Raw genomic sequence first — 20,882 nt, 5'->3', positions numbered from 1 at the left:
CCATAGAAGTATACTCTTTAGCAGCAGGCTCGAAAATGTCTTCAGCCACCTTGATTTGAGAAAGAACCTGCTCAAGCACCAAACATTGTTGCTCTCAAGCGTGCCAAATTGGCCAAATCCGCTGAGAAAAAGCAACTTTTATTCAAAAGGAGCTCAGATCAAAATTCTCCTGGAGATCAGCCTAAAATCACTGTCACTGATCTTGAAGAAAGACGTTTTGGAAACATATACGGTGATAGGTCAGGAATTGTATCATGGGGCTTTCATGATACACTAAACATGTGCCTCGTGAGACGCAAGAGTGGAAATGCGGAGTTTTATAGAAATTTTCAAGATTTCCAATCCTGGACCAGGGTTGATCTCTCAGAATTATCGAATGCTCCTTTTGCAAATCCTCCAAATGATCCCAAGGCAACACATTTCAAGCTTTATTTGGAGAATCAAGTGAAGAAGGGTTTTCCTGAGATGAAGACTGCAGAGTCAATCGTTAAACAATACCCCGATATACTTGATCCAAAAACCAATCTTCCTTTTCAAACTGTGATGTGGCCTGCCACCAGCCAAGTGAAACAGATTCCTGTGCTGCAGAATTATCCAGATGGATCTTTGAAGTCTATGCTCTACTGGGTTTTTGATGAAACCACAGCCTCTGCTGTCATAAAACTTCAAGATGGATGCATTCCATTGTATGACAAAAGAGATTTGTTTCAATTTGGAAGATGGGACATTCATCAGCTTGCTCTTCATCAAATCAAGGTCGCTGAAGACATTTTCGAGCCTGCTGCTAAAGAGTATACTTCTATGGTTGCTGATATTATCAGGAAAAGGATGTGGAACGGGGCTATGGGGAAATCAGATGTTCTTCTTGTCGACAAAGACTGAGTCAAAGCTAGCACCAAACCAAGGGGGAGATTGAAGGGTCCAGTTTATGGTTTGGTCTAGGCTTTCCAATGTAAAAGTCCTTTTGAGTCAATTTTATGCATTTGTAGGTTGTTGGGGTGTTTACGGCCCGATGATGTGTTTACGGCCGCAAACAGGTTTACGGTCGTAAACCTGTTTACGGCCAGTGTCTACTATATATAGGGCAGGTCTGAGTCTTTTGTCAGTTGTTGATCATTAGAGTTTCCGGTCAGAGTATTCCCAAGTTGTACCAGACGTTTTTACAATATAAACGTGTGCAAGCTTGTTTTTCCTCTTCTTCTACTCCAATTCTTACTTTGTTGATTGATTGATTGCTTGATCACTGGTTAAGATCCGTTTTCAGGACCTTACAAATTGAATGGTTTCAAATGATTTAAAAGTTTTAAATTGGCTCGAATTTTATGGGTGTTACAAACATTCTAAGATTACTTTAGAAGAACTAAAAGAATGTATATGAGATAATTAGTTTAGAATAAAATATTCATGTAAAGAGCTACATAGGATTCTAATTTCTAAAAAAATATAGATAATTATGAATTATAATTGGATTATGACTTCATTGTGGGATTAAGAGTAAGTTTAGTTGGAATGAGGTCCAAGCAAAACAAAATGACACAATCTACTACAAGATAAGAATACACTACTTTATAAGTTGAGATCAAATATGATTGGATGAATGGGTTCAATGAAAAACAATGTTGATTTATGCCATTCAAGGATCACATAGAAATCTTTGTGACTTCGAGACTATACTTAATCAAGCTAAGAGACTCTATGTCACGAAATAACACCAATCATATACTCCAAGATATTTAACTATACCTAGAGTAAAGTCAAATATAGAAATGATAGTATTCATATAATTCACACAAATTAAGTTTAGTCGAACACATTAATAAAGTACTCCTTCTAAACTAAGCACGAATGATCATACTTAAGTTGTAAGACTTTATTATTCTAGAAATGAGATTTTGATTTGGATTTAGTATTTGGATATTGGAACATTGTGACAACAACTATTATATAATGTTTTGATATACTGGGATATGATCATAACATCAATACTTGTTGTCTTCTATATTAACATGTTTAATCCATGAATAACCTTATGTCACACCCCCGAACCAGAACGGCGGAAACGTCCGGGGGCGGGTGACTTCATCTTGTAATATCATCACAATGTATATAACTGAATCAAACACAACATCATTATCACACATTCAATAATACAACATACAGGGTTTTACATCATTATATTTGTGCACAAAAGTTACATGCCAAAATATTAAATGTATGATGAAAAATAAAATACAACAAAAGGCCACATGTTCTTGATCACCGACCTGCTTAACGAGTCCCTGAGAATACAAGTTATTTTGAAAAATGTCAACATATATAATATTGGTGAGTTCATAAGCATGTTCGTATGAAAAATTTTGTATCATTTTGTAAACACTAGAAAATCCGATATTTTCCGTAAAAATTGTTTGAGAGTTTTGATTCAAATCTTGTATTAAAGCATGTATGTTCATGTTTTTGAAATGTATAAAGAGAGAATTCCAAAAATTCCTATATTTTCTGTAGTAAGTAAATGATAATGTATAATGTATTTCCCAGAAAATCCGATATTTTCTGCTAGTAAAAGAGTTGTAGTCTTAAAACCATAAGACCCGAGTGTTGTAGAAATGAATAGTTGATACATGTATCAAAAATATAGTGTAGGTATTCCATAAACTTATTATGTTTGTTAATCTCTATGTGAGTCGTTATGACCATGCTTGATGTGACTGCTATGCTGTCATGACATTCTTCAGACGTCGCTTGTTTAAGGTAAGACATTTGTCACCCTAGACTGGCCTAGTCTAGCTGTAGCGAACAGCTCAGGTGTGGGGCTGTCAACCCCGTATAGATCTATACACAAACTCTTGCTCTCCCTCCAGGAGACTCTGGTTATAAATACAGGACATACGGATGTACACTAGGTAGGCACGAATGAAGGAATGTCTCACAAAAGCCTTAACTAAGTTTATGTGAGTATTTTATCACATCATTTGATGCTTTAAATAATATTTTCGTGTATGTATTTTGAACACAAAGCCTCGGTGAATAAATAAAATATATTCGTTCATATCAAAAAGTCATATATTAAATGTTATCGACTCGATTAACATGGAATATGTTGTAAAGGCCCAATAAGGAAGCAATAGGTATTCAAGGCCCATTAACATGAAATGAGGATACAAGGCCCAATAAGCACATAAATGTGTATGTGAGGCCCAATAAACATGTAAAGAGCATACAAGGCCCAATAAGCATGTAAATGGGTATAGGAGGCCCATCTTTGGTTAAAATGACATTTTTGGCCCATTAAGTCGAGAATTTACATTAAAGGCCCAATTTTGATAAAAATGCCATTTTTGGCCCATTAAGCCGAGAATTTACATTAAAGGTCCAATTTTAATAAAAATGGCATTTTTGGCCCATTAAGCCGAGAATTTACACAAAAGGCCCATTTTTGTTGAAAATGACAATTTTAGTCCATTAAAAACCGAGAAGGCCCAAAAGGAGCCCATTTTTGTCAAAAATAACACTTTTGACCCCCGTAAAACCGTGAGTGTCATAAACCCATATTTTTCCAAAAATGACTCTTTTGGTCCATCTAAAACCGTGAGTATCATAAAAAGGCACACTTTTTGCTTATTTGTCAAATATGGACCCTCATTAGGTTTTCTTTAGTTTTAAAGTATCCTTTAACATGTTTTATCTCTTCAACAACATAATGAGTTACATAAAGTAATTTGTTTTTCCTAAGATTATCAAGACTTGGAAATATATTGAGTTCATGAGTATTAAACATAGTTTCGTAACATATTTACACAACATATCATGAAAATACACACAAGCATGCATAAGTACTTAGATTTAATACAAAAACAACTTGTATTCTCCCTAAAACAAAGTAAACCCGAAAACAAGGGAGTATGAAGCTCGCCTTGGGTGATGGATCAGTTTTGATGAAGAAATGAAAGAGAATGAATGTGTTTTCAGTCTAGGATGCTCCTTTGAGATGAGTTTTCGAATTCTAGAGGGTTCTAAGAGTATGATCACGAAAACATAGTGTTTATGTGGAATGATCTTGCATAAAAATGAAGTTATACATCTTGAATATGAAGTAACTTACCAAGTTTGCAAGCTTGAAGGCCTTCTTGAGCTAACCCACACACCCACAGTTTTAGAAGAGGAAGAGAGAAAGATTGCTTTGTGTTCTTAAGAGAGATATGAGAGGATTTTGTGATTGAAAAATGGATGAAGTGAGGAGGGTGTGAGGGTCTTCGGCCGTAAGTATAGGGAGAGAGAAGAGAGTGGGTTAAATGGGTATTACATGGAGGTTAGACTCTAAGTGCATAGATGTTTGATGGTTAATTTGCATGGATAACCTCCATGCATTAATGAGGTGTCAAGTATTAGGATTAGTACAACATTTTCCTTTTTTTTTAAATATATATAGGGCCGAGAATTAGGAGAGGGAAGGAAAGAAAAAGACATTGGGCTTAAATTTATGTGTAATTGATATTGTATTGGCCCATTAGGGATTTTCGATCCATGCGGGCCCACATATGAGTTTACGGCCCAAAAAGGGTAAAGAAAATGGGTTTTCGGCCCATATAATTAAAGAAGATGGTTTTCAGCCCAATAAGGCTCATGATGAGTCTTATGGCCCAAAATGCTATTGATTATTGAATGTGGGTCCAACTAGGGCCCAAATTAGGTTTCTTAGCCCAAAAGAATCAAGTTAAGGATTTATTGGTCCATTAGGCCCAATAAGAGGATCCTGGTCCAATAAGAGTTTGAGCCGGAAAGTTAGGGTTTCAAGCCCAAAGTTGAGTGAATGTAGCGTATTGAATTAGGTTTAGAGCTTGCACAAGTGAGTTTTGATTCGAATTGTTGTTGTTAAATGAATAACATGTATAACATTATACTTAGGGTTACAAGATACACCAAAAGTTAATTACACACGGACATAATTTCCTAGCCCGAAAATGCTAGTTGTGACACCTTATTATTCTAAAATTTCATAGTTGGTTATAATTGTGGGAGAAATTATGAAGTAAGATTAATATGAATTGGATCGGTTGACATTCACCAGATGAAAGTAGGCAATGGGTTGTAACCAAGTTTCATAGGTACTTGTCAAAGAACTAGTATTGAACTGAACTACATCAAGATCATACGATGGATCACTATCATGAACGATACCTGATTGAAGGGTACTATCTTTGTATTCGTAACACCTAGGATACATAGTGGGCCTTAAGTGTAGGGAGTGTTCTGCTTTGATATGTTCAAATGATGGTCCTTAACCGGGCAGTTATAAAATCCATTTTTAGGTATAATGTGAACTATGCAAGAGGCGTATGTAGTAAATATGATATTTGTTCCTATTATGTGTTGAGAGTTGGACATCTAAGTCGCCTTACCAAAAGTTGAACACCTACTGAGATTGATCGCAATTTGTATCTCATGTATAACATGATGTCTGTGACAAAAGAATAACTGATAAAGCTAACTTATACACCAATTTTAGATTTGAGCTTCTGGGAAATTTAGCGTTGATAGAATGGCACAAAGTTGTATGTTAATGGGGGGCAGTGAAATGTTGCTAGATGTTCACTACTGTCTATATCAGTCTAATATGAATCTTGCGTAAGTTGGAGATTGAAAGATCTAGTATGCTCAAGAATCATATTAAAGTGATATTACTAATTAACATATAATACTAATGGTTCACACTAACAACATCTTGATACAATTGATTATTTATTAGAAATCGATTTTAATAAATATTCAATAAAGTCTTATAATTAATTAGAAATTATTTATTTCATGGAAATATTAATTTTGATTAGCATGTAACATAATATATGATATCATATGATTTATTAAGTCACGTACATTATTTTGGACTGGAAAGTCTGTTTTTTCTTTTAGCTAAAAGTAAATGTTTATATCTTATAAAGAGTTATAAGAATTTTATAAACTTCTCTTATATATATATATATATATATATATATATATATATGTATAATGAGCTAGTTTCTAGGAATAAGATATGGTCTTTTGAATATAATAAGGAGAAGTAAGCATGAGTTATGAGTCATGTTCATTCATTCATTTTTTTACATACCAAAACGTAGCTCCCTCATACTCTCTCATATTCTCTCTTGTAAAGAAGTGTTAGAAGATTACTTGCTTGCATTTTGCTCTCCTTAAGTCATATTTGGATATAGACTTAAAGCTTAAGAGTTTTGAATAGCATCTACATCAAGTTGGCTTCATGTTGGTGTCTCAAAGGTTCCACATTTTCCATCAACTTCCAAGCCTCCTAAGTGGACCCAAAAAACTAAAAAGGTTGTTATTACTTCATCCATTCTTTGGTTGGTGTTTTAATCTTTCTGTACCTTGCAAGATCATCATTGGTGGATGTATATTAGCTTATGTTATTTTCAAAAAATCACGTCTTCGGTTTGCCAACTTTTCTAGTTTATGAAACTATTTTTTATAATAAAACCCAACATGAGTTAGGTAATATTTATTAGTAACTCTAACTTCTATGAGAGCATTAGTTTAACAAACTATGCTTGGTTTTGAACTTTATGAATCTTAAGATTAAACTTATGATTAAATCAGAAGTAATTTTAAATAATTAGTTGGTTTATAGATTTCTACTTTTATGACCTTTAAATAAGTCAATTATTTATCATAAAAAGTAGAAATTAAATGATAATTATCGGAATTATTGGTACACTCTTTATACTTTATCGGACTATCGTATATTCACAATAGGAAATACGGATTTGAAGTTTAAGTGGAAATGGTTCTAAAATCATTGTCTTAACTTATTATGTTCGTTAGTGAAAAATTATTGATTTAAATTTCAATTAAACAAAACCCCGCAATTTATTTTTTCGTTCAATTGACATAGTATGTTATTGCTCATACGTGTTACCCAAGAATTCGGCACACATATTTATCGCAATTATACTATACTTCATCAGTTACTGTCTGTGTGAGTGTTGGTTAAGATGTGTCAGATAAAAGTTTTATAAATTTAAAACTTAAGTAATTTTAAGTATAAAAATCTCACATTAGGTGTGAATCTTGAAACTTTATGACTGACAAGGGACAACTCTGGAATGGGTTGAATTACACCTGGGACGCTTGAGATCATGTCTCTCAACTGCCTGAGTTCTTTCGCCATGACACAACTCATCCCAACATCTTGGCCATAGGGAGGAATGTTGAATATTCTTCCAAGCTCATGGGAAGAAAGGACCTCCTGTGTTGGGAGATGCAATATTTGTGAAGTTTGGGGCCTTCCTTGGCACAATATCTCTTGTTTGGAGTTCTGAAGAAGCACCAACCTCGAAGTTTAAGATCATGGGTTGCAAAAATAAAGGCGAAGTTGGTGTAGTTTCAACATACATTCTTGAATCTGAACTTAACTTTTCTATTTTCTCAAACAACATTTTGTTGGTTGTCATTTTGCTCAATGATATGTTGTTCCATCCTGGTCAACATAGATATGACTTCGTTATTAGAGACCATAAGCGGAACTTCTTGGGTTATGTCTCTTGAATGTTTGTTTGGTGAAGATTTGAATATAGATTTTTTTGGATACTTTAGGTTTCTTTCTCTGAGGGTTGATAAAAGGTGGTGGGGGAAGGTTTAGACCAGCAAAAACAGATGGAATAATGCTAGATATGGATTTTGGCACAGTGGACATATTTATACAAAAAGCGAAAGCGATGGAAAATCATAAAACAGTTTTTTTGAACAATCTTAAGAACAAAATAATACCACTTGTCCCACGGATGACGCCAAAATGTTTTGGTTAAAAATTACTTAAATAGTAATCAAATTAGTAAGTGTGGTGTGATGTTTTATGTAAAAAGTTTATTGTAATCTGCTTAAAATCCTGAACTGTGTTTAAGATATTGGTTGTGTCCAAGATCTTGGGAATATGACAGTAACATTAAGATTTGTTGTATGCTAGAAAATGTTGATTTACTTGAAAATGTAAGTATACTTAAAAGATGGATGAAAGTAGTATTAAAGTGTAAAATCGTTGAATAGACCAATAAGTCTTAAGATATTTAAAAAGATCAAGATACTGTTAGAAAATCGGGGTATATAATTACTTGGATCAGTAAGAGTTGTGAAACACTTTCAGATTAAAGCATTTCGAGGGTACACTCGAAAAATCTCTAATCGGATAAAACTCAATGATTTCTAGAATGGAGAAATGAAGAAGATGTTATGATTGTACCCAAAAAAAAATTGAAATTGATCATATAACATGAACTAACTTTCTCTCTTAAAACTGTCATATGGTAGTTACAGGAAAACAACTTATTGTACAAAAACTGTCACAAACTAACATAAAAACGGGTCTATCAATGGATCACAAAATCGTGTGTATTTATAGAAAATATGGATTTTTGAGGGAGCTTTGCCCCTTGGACCTCACTCCCAGGGGCGCTGCCCCGGACCCTCATCAGTTCAGGAGCTTCGCCCCTAAATAACAATATACTTTCAACAAAAACAAAATTAAACAAATGTGCACTCCGCACCATACCAATTTGTTCAATAATTGTCAAAGTGACATTGATCAACAAGTTAACCCCATTACACTTAAAATAATATTAGTGATATAAAATCACCAGCAGATACCACAAAGTATCTTGAGGTTGTAATTAAACAAACAAAATATTGTAGTTGATTAAACATTTGGAAAAATGTTTGCAAGCATAAAAATGGATCATATCGTAAATGATAAATAAAAGTACATGCATGCCGGCCTTATTGTTTTAATAGTTAAGGTAGGGCTTAGGGCCCCCAATTGTAAGGGGCCCCGATTTCTTTCGATCCAAGCTTATTAGTTTCCAAAAAATCACGCGTATTGCATTCTTCAAGCGACGACTAGCGATTAAACTTCCAAAAAATCACGCGTTGTTCTTCACGATCTTCTTCCTTCTTCAATCTTCATTATCGTTTAAGGTTTCTCCATTGCTAAAAATCACTGATTTTGATGATCTGATGCAGTGATGCTATTCTGCTGTCATTGAAACGGTATGCTTGTATTTTCACTTTTCAGTTTTGATTCTTCTATTATCTCTAATTATCTAGTTGGGGTTAATAGCCAATTGAATGAATTGATTAGGGTTAATGACACAATCACGGATGTCATTTGTTAAAGGACTGATTCATATGTAATGGATAATATCTTCTGGTTCATGGACTGTTTTATGTTTGAAAATACTGATTGTTACGCTATTTGATTTCGAGTATCTCATATCAATTAAACTATGTCTTGATAAAATTAGGTATTCATCTTTAGGTCAACTTCGTAAAGTTTGGAACCATATAATTAAAACCCATACTTGTATTAGTTTTTTTTACATCGCTTCACCCCTAAAACAGAAAGTACGAAACAAAAGGGTGCATGATAATTTTCCATGACGTCCCCATAGTTTGAAGAGAAATCCTTTTAAACCCTTCAACTTCTAGTAAGCTTCACAAACTCCCATCAGTTTCATTAACCTTTTTTGAATGATTTTTTTTTTCATAATAAATTAACCTTTTTTGCAATCTAATGAATGATTTTTTTTCATAATAAACTAACATCTGAAAGTTTAAGTTGCATGTGAGATTTCAATTAGATTGTATATAATTGATTTTATTAGAAATATAGCATCCAAGATAGAAAAAGTTTTAAATTTATATTTTTGGTGTCACATAACCGTTAACTTGATTACCTAAAAAGTTTAAGTTGTTTGGCCTCATAATTTGGTTTTGTTTTGAATGAGATTCTTGATATAATGTCTTCTGATTAAAACACAATGTTTTTGGCAGAGTCCATTGTTCACCGATTCCAGATTGGCAGATTCCCTTGTTTTTGAGCTTTCCACTATCTCAGGGCGATATAATCCTAATCCATATCTTCTATACTTATAGTTATTATTAATCAAATAATTAATAATCATGTCAAAGAGAAAATATGAATCTGGTGCCTCATAAAGGAAACGAAAAATGCAAGAAGAAGCTTTTATAGATAAACAAAAAGGGTCGTTTTTAAAATATTTAACTACAAACAAAAATGTTAATAATGAACAAGAACAAACTAATGTTGATAATGAACCAGAACAACCTAATGTTGATACTAATATTGAACAAACTAATATTGAAATTGATAACGAACAAACTAATAGTGAAAATGATAACGAACAAACTAATATTTAATTGTAGAAAAAGGTCCTATTAAAATTTATGATTTTAGATTTCCAAAAGATCAAAATTTAAGAAGCTTTAGTACATCTCTTTATATGCAAAAAATACCAAATAGAGAAAAATACGAACAAACATAGTTGGTTTATTCCATAGATGTAGATAAAGTTTTTTGTTTTTGTTGTAAATTATTTAATGTGAATACATCTACATGTTCATTAGCACATAAAGGTAACAATGATTGAAATAATATTTCTAGTATACTAAAAAGACATGAAGCAAGTAACGGACACATTCTTAATATGAGGTCATGGATTAACTTAGAAACTAGATTAGCAAATAATAAAACAATTGACAAGAAAATCCAAGAACAAATAAATAAAGAAAAAGAACATTGGAAAAATGTGTTAAAAAGAATCATTGCTGTAGTAAAAACTTTAGGAAAAAATAATTTAGCATTTCGTGGAACAAATGAAAAAATTTATGAAGAAAATAATGTAATTTTTTAACTATAATTGAAATGATTGCGGAATTTGATCTTATTATGCAAGAACATATTAGGAGAATTAATGACAAAGAAATTCATAATCATTAACTTGGACATAATATGCAAAACGAACTTATTAGTTTATTAGGAGAAGAAGTTAAAACTAAAATTATTAAAAAAGCTAAAAGAAGCTAAATACTTTTCAATAATACTTGATTGTACTCCTGATACAAGTCATAAGGAACAAATGTCAATTATCTTACGATGTTTAGATCTATCAACAACTCCAATAGAAGTTAAGGAGTACTTTCTAGGATTTTTAATTGTAGATAATACAATCGGTAAATGTTTATATGATGCTATAGTTGATGAAATTAAAAATATAGGACTAGATATAAATGGTGTTAGGGGTCAAGGTTACGACAATGGTTCAAATATGAAAGGAAAACATCAAGGTGTACAGAAACGATTGTTAGATATTAACCCTAGAGCATTCTACACTCCTTGTGGTTGTCATAGTTTAAATTTAGTAATTTGTGATATGACTAATTCGTGTGATAAAGCTAGTGAATTTTTTGGAGTTATACAACGTATATATTCGATATTTGCTTCATCAACTCAATGGTGGAAAATATTACAAGATAATATATCAAACCTAACACTTAAATCATTATCACAAACTCGTTGGAAAAGTAGGGTAAAAAGTGTAAAAGCAATTAGATTTCAAGCACCACAATTAAGAAATGCACTTTTACAATTATCCAAAAATTGTGGAGATCCAAAAATTAAAAGTGAGGCAAAATGTTTAGTTACATATGACCTTGAAAACTATGAATTTTTATTAGGAATGATTATTTGGTATGATGTTTTATTTGCTATTAACACTGTTAGTAAAAGTTTGCAGTCAAGTGATATGTGTATCGATAATGTTATAGATCAACTAAATGGACTTTTGTGTTTCTTTAAAGAATATAGAGAAAACGGATTTGAAAATGCTTTAGATTATGCAAAAGAATTGGCTTTAGAAATGAACATAAAACCTGAATTTCGTGAAAAACGTATCATTCAAAGAAATAGACGATATGATGAAAATGTTGCTAATGAAACTATTAAAACTCCTCTTCAATTATTTAAAACTGATTACTTTTTATATATAGTAGATAAAGCCATTACTTCACTTACAAGTAGATTTGAGCAATTTAACGAGTTCAAAAATATTTTTGGTTTTCTATTTAGTATAGAAAAATTAAAATCATTTGATGAAAATACTTTAAAAGAACATTGTTTAAATCTTGAAAAAATTTTAAAGCGTGATGATAGCTTAGATATTGATGGTTTAGATTTATTTCATGAACTAAAACTTTTAAGACATATTGTACATTTAGAACATGATACAATTATTAATATACTTAATTACATTAAAAAGTTTAGTTCTTTTCCAAATGCATATGTTGCTTATAGGATTATGTTAACTATTCCTGTAACCGTTGCCAAGTTTTTCTAAATTAAAACTGTTAAAAAATTATTTAAGATCTACAATGTCACAAGAAAGATTAAATGGATTAACTATTTTATCAATTGAAAAACAGTTAGTAAAAGAAATTGATTATGAAAATTTCATTAAAGAATTTGCATTTAAAAAGGCTAGAAAAATTAACTTTATGTAATAAAATATATTCACAAAAAAACATAAACATAAAAAAAAAAATTTAACTCCGCCATTTGTAAACTTTTAAGTTTATTATTGCCGGTCCCAAGTCCGGATAAAGTAGGAGGGTTTATAACATTAAGTATAGTAAATTTCAAAGGGCCCCAAATTTTTGGTTCGCTTAGAGCCCTCAAACTGGTTGAGCCGGCTCTGAGTACATGAAACAACATAGTAATATACGAGTAAAATCCTTAATACTTTAGGATATCGGACATAAAACATTGGGGGTGACAATGTCACACTGCCTTATAACTTAAGTTAATAAAAATAAGAATACAAGTGCTAGCTGATTAAATATGTAGTGATTTTGTGCTCAAAAGTATGAAGATAGTAGGTTAGAGTGACTGAGTGTCCCCCGTCTATAATCATCAATTAGCCTTTTTTTTAATACATGAATCACATAACAAATTATCCTAAAATCTCGGGATGTTTCTTGATTTTTGTTTGACCCGATTTTAGGAAGACTTCAACGTTTCTTCTCTTTGACCATGTGTCCTTTGACTTGGTCCATTATATCCATGAAGTGAAGAAGTCCCCATTGCTACATTGATCACTACAAGAAAAACGATGAGTTAAGATGTTGGTTAGTTCAAGATCTTGGGTCATTTAAGATATTAGTATAAGTTCAAGATGTTAGGCAAAATATAATAAGACGAATATATATATATATATATATATATATATATATATATATATATATATATATATATATATATATATATATATTCTGTGTATCTTTGATTAACTTTTTGTTCAACAAAGGTAAACTTCTATAAAATGTTGATTTATTGTAAGATTATTCTTTTACAACAAATGCCATAAACTATGGTATTTTTTTAATCTGAAATCATAGTGTAAATATGTTAGTTGTGTTTAATAAAAATTTACCTACCTTTCCTTGTCACAATGCCAATTCACTGTCGTCTCACCCAAAAGTAACATTCACCACCACCTTCTTCGTTGGCATTAAATCACTCGAACCTATAACAATTACAATATTCTAAAAATAACTTTAAAATGTAAATTAAAATTGTACAATATGATTGTTGTTTCTACTTTCTAATATACACATTACAATACAATCAGCTCTTATTCTTATTTTATATTTCTTGAGCAGCCAATATACATACTGGACAACGAATTATCGAGAGATTTTAGAAATTTTAAGATTTTATCTTTTAAGAGAACACCTGAATTAAAGTAAAATTTCATTTGGGATCAGAAGACTAATTTTTTTTCACCCAAATATTGCTAGGATATGTATGATAAAACTATTTAGTAGCTTCAAGCTTGAAATTTTTGTTTTGATTTGTATAAAGGTATTTGACAAAAGTAGGTGTAATCGTTTGAGATATGTAAAATAATACAACAAATAGAAGTTAAAATGTAAAAGTTTTAAGCAGGAATGAGTATGAGATGCAACCGGTACCGAACCTACCGAACCGAACTACTGTTACTGGTACCGATATTGGATATGATGTTGATTATCGATACTAGCACATATACCGACGATGCCGAATCTCCAATTTTGTGATTTTAGAGTACCAGGACCGTCCCATATTAACATAAATGGTCGTGGTATAGGTTCAGATCGAGAATTTCAGTAGTCTTGCTCACCTCTAGGGTTTTTTGTTTTTCAGAACTTTTAAGAGTTTTTTTTTTTTTTTTTTAAAAATTTTAAATTTATGTTATTTTATAATTTTAACAATTTCAACTAGATGTTACTAACATCTCTATATAAATAAAAATATAATTTATCGTAGGGGTGACAGTTTTTGACCTAATCCGACACAAACTTTATCTAAAAATAAATAGGTTTGGGTTGAGATTTTTGACCTATCAACCCGTTTAATTCTTGGGTCAGGTTTGGGTTCGCTGGTCATGCTGCCAACCCGCCAAGTATATAGGATTTAAAAAAATATGTTTAATATTTATTAATTATTTGGTATTTGTTTGAAGCATGCTCTAGAAGGCTAAAATCCATGCATGTTTTAGTAATTTGTCGCTTTATCAACAACATTGCTTCAAATTTAGCGTATATACTTAAATATTATTTAATAATTAATTTTAGAGACGTGTATAATACATATAAATTTAATATGTGAAAAGTTAAACTAAAACCGACCCGCTGACCCACTGACCCGAAACTGACTCACTAACTTGTATAATTAAACATGTTATGTTTGTTGTGTACAAGTTGATGCTTCCAATTCGCCAACCAAATTACATATATGGATTAGGTTGACTTGACCCACCAACCACTGCCTGCGAACCCAAAAATAATGTGCCATGTATGATACATTTGGCAAACTAGTTATTAGGGGAAAGTACGCTTGACAAACTAGTTATCAGGGGAAAGTTTCCTCTAATAATTTATTTTTTCCAAATGTATCATATATAACATCCTTATTTTCATGATAATTTTTGAAAATTCAATACTTATCATTAGTCCAAGTATTTGTAACACCTGGACCTACAGGTATGATTTTCCTTGAAATATTTTGGCATTAAGTGTATTTCTAAGTCTTACACGGGGCGTAGGATGGCCTCTTACGCTCAGCGTAGGAGAAAGACTTCTTATGTGCATTTAATGACTTACGTTGGGCGTAAGTCTAGCTACGCAGCGCGTAGTGCACAGGATCAAAAACCCTAATTTTGGGTTTGTAAAACTATTTAAAAACTATAACCCTCTTGAGGGCCTCTTCATACCCAACCTCCATCCTCCTATCCAGTCCCTTCGAAACCCTAACCATTTTTGTGAGAACCTTGAGGTTTTAAAGTGTTATTATGTGCTCCTTTGAAGAAGAAGACATTTGGAGAAGCATCTAGGAGCTCCAAGCCTTGAAGATCCAGATCATTTATCTTGTTGTCCACCTTCAAAAGGTATCAAGTTACCATCTTAGCAATCTCTCATGCTAGATCCAGTTAGTTATGCATTGTGTATGCTTTTTGTCCCGTAACTTTGGTTCTTGTGAGTAAGATCTAATCCAGACCACTTTTCTTGTTTTTGGGGTTGTTGAATCATAAAGTTGAGAGCTTGATCACTCCCATCTACCCCATGCATGAGATCTTGAGCATTAGTGCACTTTATGGACTTAGGGTTTAGTTTATTACTCATTTATGGCATGCAAATGGGTAAAGTCAGAGACTTTATCAATTAATTCGTCCTTTTGGTTCATATCTGGAAGTTTGAGGAGCTAACTTTATGTATTAAGAGCTTAATAGTTTTTGACATTCAGACCAATATGCGAGGTGTAATTCTTGCTACGCTTGGCGTAGCTTGGTTTTGGCCCGTAACCACTTAAGCTCTACGCCATGTGTAGACAACTTATACGCAGGGGGTAAGAGGGTAAACTGAGAGGGTATTTGAAACATCCAAAAATATGGTCCCAAAAATTTCAATTTGATAATAAATAAAATAGTATTTTCCCACAACATCCGAACACATAATAAAACCAATGTATCAATTTATCATAAACCAGAGTAAAACATCATAGCGGAATCCCAATGGTGTGTGTGTGTGCAATTCAGTCATCCCGAGCTCTTCCCTTTACAACCGGGGAAGTACCTAAAACATAAACTAAAAATCGTAAGCACAAAGCTTAGTGAGTTCCCCCAAAATACCACACATCGAACATACAATAAACATATAGTGGGCCCCGCCCGTCATCGGGCCCCGCTCGACTTCGGACCCCGTCTGGCATCGGGCCTTGCCCGACATCGAGTTGAGCTCGGTAAAATGGGCCCCGACCAACATACAATAACATATATCAAAATAAACACATACTCATGCAATAATCACAGAGATACATATGATACATACATCCACCAGGCCCTGCTCGGCATCGGGCCTTAGCCCGGAAGACATATAAACGCAAGCACATGCAAGAGTCACGAATACAACTAGCATAATAACAACATAATATAAACATGGGCCGACATTGGTGCCATCGACCCGCTAAACCCGATAAGGAAACTCATCTCGAATACCGAAAGGTAGCTGAACGGATCCCAACTCCGAATATCGACCCAAGTCAACCCCTAAACATAAAATATTTCCTTAAGTTCAGCACAAAATGCCCAGAAGCCCCTTATAGGTTAAACTTGGTCAAAGACTAAAGTCAAAGTCAAAGTCAACAATTCGAGTTAACTCAACTCGCCGAGTTCATCCATTAACTCGTCGAGTTTAGCTATCAGTCTGCAAAGTCGGGAGAAATCGATCCAACTCGCCGAGTTCCTCCATAAACTCGTCGAGTTCGCCAAAAATTTAACATCTTAATCCATTAAGCCGTCCTTAACGAAAATAAGAGCTTCATGACTTAGATCTTAACTGAAATGGCCTCAAGAAGGGTAAAGTTTCTAACTTTACCCCTAAGAACCACCAAAATGGGTTCAAAACCCAAACCCTAGGCTTAAAAGAGTAATGACTTAATCATTAAGCACTAAATCACCAAAGGCATAACCCCAAACTGTATATCTGACCCTAAAAGCTGAAATACCACGTAAAGTTTCCAACTTTATCTTCAAGCATGCTTAAAAGGAGCTCAAGTGCTCAAAAGAAGCCATAAGATGGAGTTAATGAATGCATGGAGCCCTTAAGACCATAAAGTCGGCACCTTTATGCCAAAAGAGCTCATGAGGATCATAGATCTGAAAGAATAGCACCTGGAACGTCCTACAACCCCATCAACCACCCAAACATGACTAAAAGCATCTAAACTAATCCAAAAAGAGATCTAATCAAATATTAAGCAAGGTTAGAACTTTATACTCGAAATATGCTGGAAATGATGCAAAGAACCAAGATCTGAAGGCTTCTACTTGAATCACCACCTTGCACCAAACTTCTCTTCCTTCAATAAGCTTAAAACACACCAAAACACACCCACAATAAGCTCACAACACTCAAGGAGACTCTAGGGTTTCGAGATTAGGGTTAGGGGCTATGGAGGCTAGAAATTAGGCCAACACCTGGGACTTAAGGTGTTTAAATAGGGTGCAAAACCCTAAAATTAAGGTTTCCTCCCCTGCTGCCAACTCACCGAGTTGAGGCACCTAAACTCGTCGAGTTGACTCATTAAACTCCGCGGTCAAAAAAACTTCAACACGTCGACTTGAGGCTTCCAACTCGACAAGTCCTCCAGGAAAAAGCAATAATTTGAAATAAAATCATACCAGAAACCAGGCGTTACAATATTCTTTATTGTTGTTAGCTGTCTTGTTGCTCCTGTGTACCCTGTATGTGTGAGACTTTTTGTATTTCTAACTGCTATTCGCAATGTGAATTTTCTCACTATCTTGGCTTGCATGGTATATATGTTTGTGACCAACTGGGTCTTAATTGCTGATTATCGTTATGTGTGAATTGAATTGAACTGGTGATAATTTCTGGATTGCTGAAAATCAACAGGGTTGCTAATAACCCCTGAAACGTTTTGTTAATCCACAGGGTGTGCTGTTAGCCCACTGAGATTGCTGATAATCCTCAGGGTTGCTAATAACTCATAGTTGTTTATTATGATGTGTTGTATGAATATTTTGCTAATAAACCAAATTCAATTTTTTTTACATAAAAGTAAATCTGTAAAACAGAAAAACTAAGGTTGGAATAAATTTGTGAGAAAAATTTAAAACTTAGAAGTGTAAATATGAAAAACAATAATCAACATTATGTAGATGGTATAACAAGCAGGGGAAAACATGATTTCGTAGTAGATGTTGTCGGTGAAACATTTTTTTATGTATTGGCCCAACAGTAGAAAAAAAAAATTCTAAAATTTTTGCACTGCGTCCAAAAAAAACAGGGATTGCCAGTGCCATATGAGCATCATAGTGGAACCGCCTCTGTCCTGTGATAACAAGTCGTGAGAGGAATTTCACAGTTAGTTATGTTTTAATTTTATATAAAAAAGAAAAATTAAGTAAAATAACTATCATAAATGAGGTTTTTTTTAAATTATTTTTTAGTTTTGAAAATATAATAATTTTCTTCTTGAATGGTTTACTGTAGACGGTTCTTTAATTTCATAGTATTTTTGCAAAAAGTTTTTCAAAAAAATCTTTCTATTTATATCTAAACTGTTGATTTCAAAGTATTTAATATCATCGATTTTTAATTAAATATTTGATTTAAGCCATATTATAATATATATTTCATATTTACTATGTTTGTTTAATTTTTTTGTTATATTTTATAATTTTTTTCTCAAAGTTTTGAAACTGTTCATCGGATTTCGGATTTTTTTCTTAAAATTACGAAAAAAAAAATTCGAACTCTGAAATTTTAGTCCGGAGTCTTGAATATCAATCTGAAATATATTTTTTTGATGGGAAAATATTTTTCTCTGTCTGATATCCTCTATTTCATACTTGATGGTTATTTTTCCAAAAACTGTTTTTGGTTATTTTATTCAAATAAACTTTTTATTATGGTTAAAGTACTCAATTTCCTTATACATATAGTTGGTTATTTCAACACAATTAGAACAACATATTTTTCAAAAACAATGTTAATCGTAAAACAAATAATATTTTTGAAGAAAAACTTTAACGTGTTTTTAAGCAGAAATATAATTTTAATGTTAAATTGTGTAAAAAGTTCAGTATATAAATGCGTATAATAAACGTAATTTGTTACACGTTAAAGTCGTTAAACACCGAAAGAGTTGTTGGAAACTGGTTATACCAACTATTGTCGATAAAAAAAAAAAAAAAACTATCATTTTTAAACAGAATTTTAATATTAAAGCACAAAAAAATAAAATAAAAATAAATGAATATATACACATAATTTGTTACCCGACTCATTAATTTTTGAACCATCCAATCATGTCGACTCTTACTTATATTTCCACTCTTTCTTTTCCCTTTCTCTATTCTCAAGTAGCTTTAAAGAGGGAGAGAAAGAGGTTCGTTTTTTCAGTTTGAATATACAGCAATTTCTATGTGTGAATTATGATTGAGGAAACGTGTACAAGCGGATGTGAAAGCACAGAAGAGGTTTCAGCAATGGAAGTTCCAAATTCCGATGGAGACGTCCGGCGGAGTAGAGATACAGATGTTACAAGCTCTGGCACCGGTAAGAGAAGAAGATTGGATTCTCAAGATCAGGAGAGTGTTTTTCAGCTTCGGTTTCGGTCTCGACGTGAGATTGACGTCAATTTCCATGAGAATGTTGTTTTGACGGCGGTGTCTGGTGTTTCTGATCATGTTTCGTCGTTTATGTGCTCTATTATTGACGATTCCAGACCAGATCTGAAGGTTTGAATTCAAAATTCCAGTAAATACAACGCTTGTTTTTTTCCTAGAAGCTGATGAATTTGCTGTAGATCTAAACTAATCCGAATCTGTTCATAATTACAGTCGGAGTGTCTTTCCGAAACAGAAATCTTCACGTTCAGCAACGACGGTTTCAGGTAAAATCAATTAATCACTCTCAATTATGATTCTGTTTCAATTTTGATCAGTTCTACCGTTTCGTTTTTGTCTATTTACTAAAATTTTGTGTTCATGTTTGTTAATTTACAGTAGAGAGACATCTGCATCAAGTGTGGTTTCCTTGGAATCAGAAGAAATGGAGTACTCGTTATCCACATCTACTCCACAGAAGAAGAAGAAGAAGACCGGAGCCGCAAACGACGCTACTTCCGGTCGTAAACCACCACCGGAAAAGTCTCCTTCTCCGGCTGAGCTTGAAGAATTTTTCTCAGAAGCGGAAAAGTACGAACAGAAACGATTCACAGAAACGTAAGTAGCTATGGCGATTTGTTCATGATGCACATACACCACTCTTAACGTGAACCTCCACTATTCCTCCACATGCGCATTGTAGAATTTGGAGTACAATCATTATTTCCAACTAATTTTTGTTTTTACTGTTCATCAGGTACAACTATGATATCGTGAAAGATGTTCCAATGGAAGGAAGGTACCAATGGGTTCGATTAAAGCCATAATCAATGGATCCATCAGCTGTCAAATCGAAAGACATATCATCTAGTTCTTGATTATTCTCCACTTCTACTAATTTCGAATTTTAATTTCTGTAACTATTTTCCCTTTTTGGGTTTCTGTTATGACAACAATTTAGGCTTTATCTCGTAATCTAACCTTTCTTCTTCCATTTCTCCGTCGTTAGAAGCTTCTTCTTCTGCAACATAACTATTAACAAACAATTCTACACTCTCTCTCTTCTGCAACTGTAATTTTGTGGGGGCATATATGGGACAATTCCTTGCAGCCTGCTACAAATCCGGGTATAAATACTTTCTTACAATTATGTTTAGTTATTTTCAAATAATTTTGGGAAATTTTGAGAGTTTAAAATTTTGATTGTGATCATAATTTCCACATGAAAGAATCTTGTACAACATGATGATGGTTATAAAAGTTCCCTTTTTTGTGAAGGGTCCTTTGCGTTGAGCCGTTTGTGTTTTTTGATCATTTCATCTCGTGTTATTTTGTTGTCATGTGCACTTTTTT

The 20,882-nt window shown here is 33.0% G+C and overlaps 1 protein-coding gene across 2 annotated transcripts; it reads left to right on the top strand.

Moving 5' to 3' along the window:
- The first annotated feature begins 19,211 nt into the window (after positions 1 to 19,211).
- Positions 19,212 to 20,523, top strand: LOC145123572 (cyclin-dependent kinase inhibitor 7-like). Of its 2 annotated transcripts, none has more exons than XM_079058784.1 (4): positions 19,212 to 19,661; positions 19,764 to 19,816; positions 19,932 to 20,147; positions 20,287 to 20,523. In XM_079058784.1, exons 1-4 carry the CDS (start codon positions 19,356 to 19,358, stop codon positions 20,354 to 20,356), a joined length of 645 nt encoding a protein of 214 aa, XP_078914910.1. In that variant the 5' UTR covers positions 19,212 to 19,355; the 3' UTR covers positions 20,357 to 20,523. The 2 variants fall into 2 exon arrangements, with proteins under 2 accessions (XP_078914910.1, XP_078914909.1); XM_079058783.1 differs by having other exon boundaries at positions 19,213 to 19,661; positions 19,929 to 20,147.
- The last annotated feature ends 359 nt before the right edge of the window (positions 20,524 to 20,882 follow it).

Source organism: Lactuca virosa, chromosome 7 (assembly GCF_052849685.1).
Source record: "Lactuca virosa cultivar CGN04683 chromosome 7, Lactuca_virosa_CGN04683_v6, whole genome shotgun sequence".
Classification (NCBI taxonomy): Eukaryota; Viridiplantae; Streptophyta; class Magnoliopsida; order Asterales; family Asteraceae; genus Lactuca; species Lactuca virosa.
Note: the sequence above shows the minus strand (reverse complement) of the source record. Positions and strands in the feature narration are given on the sequence as shown.

What these genes read in the sequence shown, in the direction of transcription:
- LOC145123572 (XM_079058783.1), top strand. Translation starts at nt 19,356, where the DNA reads ATGATTGAGGAAACGTGTACAAGCGGATGTGAAAGCACAGAAGAGGTT. An exon ending in TTCAGCAACGACGGTTTCAG is followed by an intron (nt 19,817 to 19,928) that starts GTAAAATCAATT and finishes GTTAATTTACAG; the next exon opens with TAGAGAGACATCTGCATCAA. An exon ending in CAGAAACGATTCACAGAAAC is followed by an intron (nt 20,148 to 20,286) that starts GTAAGTAGCTAT and finishes ACTGTTCATCAG; the next exon opens with GTACAACTATGATATCGTGA.